Source organism: Sinocyclocheilus anshuiensis, unplaced genomic scaffold, assembly GCF_001515605.1.
Source record: "Sinocyclocheilus anshuiensis isolate Anshui unplaced genomic scaffold, SAMN03320099.WGS_v1.1 scaffold354, whole genome shotgun sequence".
Classification (NCBI taxonomy): Eukaryota; Metazoa; Chordata; class Actinopteri; order Cypriniformes; family Cyprinidae; genus Sinocyclocheilus; species Sinocyclocheilus anshuiensis.
Window position 1 is genome coordinate 487,479 of NW_015544195.1, and position 7,222 is coordinate 494,700.

At 35.0% G+C, this 7,222-nt stretch overlaps 1 protein-coding gene across 1 annotated transcript in view; it reads right to left on the bottom strand.

The window, feature by feature from the left end:
• Positions 1-5,679, bottom strand: part of LOC107696695 (72 kDa type IV collagenase-like) — a 29,994-nt gene extending 24,315 nt beyond the window's left edge. Inside the window, exons 1-2 of the mRNA XM_016497155.1 lie at positions 4,609-5,679; positions 3,770-3,996 (exon numbers count right to left, since the gene is read on the bottom strand). Coding sequence (XP_016352641.1) covers positions 3,770-3,996; positions 4,609-4,761 — 380 coding nt within the window. The 5' untranslated portion in view covers positions 4,762-5,679. The remainder of the gene's footprint in view (positions 1-3,769; positions 3,997-4,608) is intronic.
• Between the last annotated feature and the right edge of the window lie 1,543 nt (positions 5,680-7,222).

Consider the following 7,222-nt stretch of genomic DNA (forward strand, 5'->3'; position numbering starts at 1 on the left):
TTGTTGTTCTGTGTGAGAAAGGCTGAGACTTGGTTGAACACAACTCGTTCAAGTGTTTTTGCAATGAAAGGTAGATGGGAAACCGGTCTGTAGTTCTCTAAAAGAGTTGGGTTAAGAGTGGGTTTCTTAAGAAGTGGGGTTATACGAGCCTGTTTAAATGTTGAGGGAAAAACACCAGTGTGAAGGGATGTGTTAACGATGGGAGTGAGTGCAGGTACAATGGCAGGAGAAATGGCTTGAAGGAGATGAGATGGAATAGTATCAAGCGGACAAGTAGTAGGATGATTGGAAAGGATGAGTTTAGAGACTTCTGCCTCAGAGAGTGGAGAGAAGGATGAAAACAAGTGTATGTTTGCTGGTAAGATGTGTTTGACAGTTTGAAAATTTCAATATTCCTATGAAATATTATATATTATTATGAAAATCTTGTCAATTATTACTCCCATTATTACACTTCTTTTTTCATTACATGTTGCCCCAAAAACACATTAATATGCAAATTAGATTTAGTTTATAGATACATTTATATATAAGGAGAAAACCTGTTTATTTGCCATTTTACACACATTTTGCATAAAGAAAAATGGTATATCAAATCATTCTGTTATAACAAAATTTGAGAATTTTCTTTATACAAAGTTTGGTAAACAAAAATCCTGAAAACTAAAAATGTATTGGTGATTTAAAAAAAAATCAACTGTTTTTGCCTATGCATGTTCATTCATGTCTTTTTATTTTTTATTGAGTCCCGATGTCCTCTGCCAAGGACGTAGCATAACTTATGAATTAAATATCTTTTTTTTTAAACATTTTTTTAATGCTCTAAACAATGTAATGACATGAAAAAAATAAAAAAAATTTCCTAAAATGTTTTGCCGGGTCTTAAGAGGTTAAATCGCCATCACACCGCTATGCACAAACAACGGGGATGCCAGAGTTGCACTTGCCTCAAATTTCAAAGGTAAAATTCATTTTCAACAAAAGCTTTTTGCCAAATGCATGACAGAAATGTTTGCATTAAACTATGTTCTTAGGGTTTCCGCGGGTCCTTAAAAAGTCTTCAGTTAAATCGTTTAAATTTAAGGCCATGAAAACTCTTAAATTATACAGAAAGTCTTAATTATAAGAGGTCTTAAATTTGGGGACCAGAAAGACAATAATTGCTATATAGATTAGTATGTCGATTAAACTTCAAAAGGCTATGATTTCACTGAATAAACTTGACCGCTGCACGTTTCAAAGTCAGGTGATGCGCTGCTTTGTACTGCAGTTACTGGGGAAACTGCTATATTTCTGCAGTTCCGAAAGTGAAACTTGCTGGCAGAGAACGAATTAGCTTTTTCAATAAGCCCGTCTGCTATTTTTGCTACATATTCTTAAATGTGAACCAGTGGATCGACAAAAAGCTAATGGTTTTAAAAATCTAAACAATTAAGACATAAATATATATTTATATGTTATTTAATATAATAATTGATTGATAATAATTGTTTAAATTAATATAATAATTGATCATTTTGACTCATCCCTTTTCTTAAAAATTGTTTAAAGGCTGAAATGTGAAGTGCATTTCGATTTTAAAAATCCTGCAGTTACCTGGTTATTTTACGGTACCATTTGGAATCACTTTTTTTTTTTTTTTTAATAAGCCCTTTTTAACTGTCCTCTTATGTTGTTTTGAAAATGTTCTGTAGGCCACTAATAAAAAATAGGACCTCTGTACATTTGTTTGTTGCAAATCTACAGACAATGCAATTGAGATGTTTATTTGTTGGGGTAATATTGCTGTCAACTGACAACAAAGTTTCCCTTCTGAATTAGCTTAACTGCACAAGTTTTATAGTTAATAAAATCTTTAAAAACAAATTACATTAATTATACTTTAATTTCCTTCAATAAAAAGGAAATTGAGTAAAACGGTGTAAAAGGTGTGTGGACGTGGATTAGTAATCTGGCCCCTTGGTATAAAGGAGAAAAAATGCTGGCCCTCGTCACTATCAAAGTTGCCCATCCCTGATCTATATGTTGTTATGGTCATTCTGAAATGCCTGAGCAAAGACTGTCGTCAAAGTATTTCTGTATAATTGTCTTACACGACTACGTTCCCAAACAGCAGCATCCACCTCCTAAAGCATTGACAGCATTTATTATGTTATGTCTGCTCGCTCTGCAAGCAGATAATGCAAATAATGAAAATCATATATGAAAATTATTATATTCAGTGGCTTCTCCTATATTCTTAGTGATATTTAGTGCCACAGTTTACCAGGAAGTGACGATTTTGTTCTCTTTGACTCGTTGCATGGGAACGGTGCTTTATTCGCATATGTTTTATGCGATATTCCAGTTTTGCACATAAGTTTAATTTGAATCTTTGGATGGAAACATAGCTAATGGCATTCTACAAGTCACCCTGCAAAATAGTGAGCCTATGTCAGATTAGAACTTAGTTAACGAGACAATTCACCCCCAAATATAAATGCATTCATTATTTACTCATCTTCATGTCATCCCAAACCTGCATGCTGGAACACAGAAGAAGATATTTTGAAGAATGTTGGTGAGGAATCAGTTTTGTGACCACTGACATTCATTGTATGGACATTGTATGTTTCACAAAAGTAAGAAAGTCAAGCAAGTTTGGAATGACATAATGGTGAGTAAATGATGGCAATTTCCATTTTTGGGTAAACCAAACCTTTCATTTTACATGAATGAAAAGGTTGTGAGGGATAAAAGTACAATCTATTCAGCCGATGAAATACTGAAAAAATGTCTTTCCAAAAAATTTCCCGTGGGCAAAACTGTAAAACATGAGTTCTGAGAATTAGATGTGACCTCAATACAGCATGATAAATTTGAATATTAACATACTGAAGAGAGTATCCCTAGGTTTGAAACTGAAAACCAATTGTGACAGAAAATCAGAGTTACAGTTTCATAAGTAGGAAGCTTCACAGCTTCACTTAATGTACAGAACAGCACATTCGGGAATGATAAACTGTCTGCAAATGCCAACCTGATTGTACAATTTTTATTGCAATTATTGACGTTAACTGCTGTTTAATATTAATTAACATTTAATGAGGAGCTAGGTTTAATATAAACTTCTTTATGAAGGCTCTAAATCTAAATATCTGTTAAATTAGCAAAGCTAACACTGGCAGAAAATCAATGGCTGAGCCATTTCTTCCACAAATCTGTGTAGGGAGCCTGAAAACTTTACTGGTAAAGCAACATAGTTGTGGTCATGACTCATTTAAACACTGTGAGGACATGTAGGCCAGTAAATATCCTCAAGATCCCAACTCTGTCCGTTTTGTTACAAAAGACTATTGATCACTTGTTTTGTGTTTGATTGTTGGCCAATTCCTTCAATGACAGTAAATATTCATTCATGGCCAAACATTTCTTGCATTTCCTGTAGTCAGCACAACTTTATAACCTAATAAATTTAGATTTGTTGTTCCTTTTTAAGCTCCACCTCCAACATAGCCACAAAGGTCCCGCTGGGAAAATTCTTTAAAGATATGATGATTGTGCACTCTTTTGTTTTGAATGGCTTACTGACACACAAATATGATACGTTTCTTTTTAAAAATATTTTTTGTAAGCACAAAACTTCTTGCTCTCTAACTAATAAAAGATCACATTTTTAATACTGAAACATTGGTGTTGACAGGATTGTAAATGTATATTAAAGGGTTAAAGTGACTGACAAACAGTAAGGAGACTTAGCTCAGCATTGTCTGAGGTATAAAACACACACCTGTAGGTAATGTTTTTCTGTCCCCAGTTGGGCTTCCTGTGAAAGAAATTGTAATTGGCCACATCAGGAACTCCACATCGTGGTTTCTTCATGATCTCTACTGTCTTCTGGTCAATGTCTCCTGTCTCAGGTAAAGCAAAAAACTTCTGCATCTTCTTCAGTGTGTCCTTCAACACCATCAGATTACACCTGTCTTTTGGGCAGCCATAGAACTTATTTAAGTAGTGCTGTAAAAAAGATTAGTAAGGATACAATGAAAGACAGACAGACAGTGAGAGAGAGAGAGAGAGATGTGTCAACTTTACTGGAACTGTTTAACACACATTTTCCCAACCACCATGTAAACATATACCCCCGGTTTCACAGACAAGGCTTAAGCTAGTCCTGGACTAAAATGCATGTTTGAGCTGTTTTAACTGAAAGCCAGTTGCACTGACATATCTTAAAATTTGTCAGTGTTATTCTTTTGTCTCAAGATGCACACCAGTAATGTTTTTTTTTCTAAATCACATTTATAAAAGCTACTTAAATTCCCTAATTGAACTAAGACTTAATCCTGGCTTAGTCTAAGCCCTGTCTGTGAAACTGGGCCATAGTGTACTTGTGCTTTACATTTTACAAATACTTAAAATGATACAATTGTGAAGAATGTTGAAGTTAAAGTTCTGAGGGACCCAACAATAATATATAGAAATAACAAACAAAAACGTATTTCAAATTTATTATAAATATGTTTGTTAAAGGAAATAATTATTATACGTAGGCCTATCCAAGAAAAATAATAAGCTTGCTAACTAACGAACTGCTTTATTCTTTCAGCGAAATGAAAATGCACTCACCAAAGCCACTTCTTTGTCTGTGAAAGAAGTATCATCGCCTGGAAACTTTATGATGGGTGAGGGCGCAGCAAAAGTTTGCAAGGAAGCAAGAATCTGTACGAGGAAAACTTTGAGGACAACATGCCTACAGCCGAAAAACTTAAAGCACATCATTTTGGTCCGGTTCCGAGATGTCCGTGTGTTGAAAATAAGGTTAGGAACAGGCCTTTACGACGTGTTCTCCGAGCTCCAAGTTTCTCTGACTGCACTGCAAACGTTCTTTCTTTTCCTCAGCGACACATCCTGCTTTCGTGGTCTGTGGAGTAGGTTCTGCTTGCACAAGCACTTTTCTGATGCTGGGGCTCGAGCTGAGACTGCGCAGCCTCCGGATCCAAGAATTTGGGAGAGCTGTGAAATAGGAGACGCCAGCGGGAGCGAGTGAGCGCGCGCATCATGGAGACACTCAGAGAGGCTTGAAGTTTTAAGTTAGGCCAGCCGGTTTTAAACACTTGAAATTGTGTTCTTTACTCTGAGTGTTCGTGTTTCATGTTTCACACTGTTCACATTTTACCCTGGGCAAATAATTAAGCCCTGGTTATTCTCAAGAGTTTACACTGTACATTTGCAAACCAAGGCATAACGTTATAATTTGCATATTTATGAGGTCATGACATTGATTGGACGAATCCTCGAATACTGTTTTAATGGCTGTCAACTGTATCTTTGCGAAAGTGGCAACGTTTTTCCTCTCTTGCTGTTTTAAATCTCCTAAACGGGAGTTCATACCGATTTACAGCTACAAAGAGACTATAGACCTAATTTCATATGTGACAAAGTAACAAGCACAGTGAAGATACAGCGACTACCAATGGGAGTGCAGCAAGTGATTTACCGCAGCAGCTGGAAACAAACAGCACAGTGTCCTCCAGCGAGTGAATTCCTGTAAATGAATACAGCAAAAACAATCAACTGCTGATTCCAGTTAACTTGCTTGCTGTCACTTTGGGAGTATTTTTCTGTCAGATTCTGAAACTAAACGGCGCGTGAAAGTTCATCTGAGTGTACAAAGAAAACACATGATCATTTAGTGAGGTAAGAATTGTATAGTTTATGATTGGTTGTCTGTTGCTCAACAACTGGGCTGTAACCTTGCAGTAGCTATCGAGTTGGCTGTGGCCTGAACTTGGACCAAACGTGGCTAAAAGATTCTTGGGAAATATTGCTCTCAAATGATTAAACCTCAAATGTGTATTGTCACATATTTTAAAATGTCCTGTCTCCTGCATTATTAGCTGTAGGCGTTATGTTAAGCTGTAATGTTTTTTTTTTATGTAAAACATTAACGCTAATTCATGACTTACTATCACTTTCACCTTTGTGAAGGGATAAAATACTGTCCATTTTTGCTACTTTTGACCTTAACAAACAAAACAGTTTTTACATAAACAAATGGAAGAGACACACTGCATTTCAGATGCTGTCACATCCCACAACCTCATCATCTGCAGAGAGAAACTGCCATTCAATTACACCAAAATACACATAATGATGGACTTAAAGGCAGATTGTGCAGATATTTTACTGCAACTTTCTATTCATCTATTTTTTGTTTTTAATTCTTGTTTTATGCATTTATTCATGTTTAGTGTTGGCTGTCATTTATTGAAGTACTTATAACTGTTGTTAGAGCACTTGCTATTTTTCTAAAATTTCAATCAATCAATCAATCAATCAATCAATCAATCAAAGTACCTAATTGACACAACTTCTGTTTTATTAAGCAACCTAAAATGTAAATGTATTCAAAACCCTAATAGAGGCTATACAAGATAAGAGCAGGCAAATAGAGGGGTAAAAATAATATATATAAAATTTATATAAATAATACTAATAATACAAATATACTAATATTAATGAAAATAATATATTATTTAAAAAGTTATTTATAACAATATTAAGGTCCTATATAGCACTTTCAAAGCATGCTTCTTCATAGAATCTTATAAAAAGGGTTCTATTTAGCACCAAAAAGGGTTCTGCTATTGTTATTGTTCTGCTAAGCCCAGGAACACTCACTTAGTACCGTCTAGAACAAGTTTTTATTACGAGTGTTTATCTGTTTGATTAGTAAAAGTTCTCATGTACTCTCATGTTTTTAATGATTTTGACAGACAGGCTTGACCGAGTTCAATGATTCAAAGAAAGGAAAGGTCTTCCCTCTGGTGGCGTAGTCATGAAAATACATGATGAAATTAAAGGGGTCATATGATGCGATTTCAAGTTTTCCTTTCTCTTTGGAGTGTTACAAGCTCTTGGTGCATAAAGAAGATCTGTAAAGTAGCAAAGACTAAAGTCTCAAATCCAAAGAGATATTCTTTATAAAAGTTAAGATTCAACCATGCCTACTGACCCCTTTAAAAGTTTCACAGCACCATCCTAAAATGGCCCACATTTTGCACTTTATTATTTTATTATATATTAAAAATAAGCGTTCTCTGCTACTCTGTATATTAAAAAAATTTGGGCCTGTATCTCTCTCTCTCTGGACTAATTTTCCTTCCCCCCCCCCTTCTTTGCAAATGACAAAAATTAAAGCCTGACATTATTTTTTTTTCTCTGTAACATTTAAGTCTAA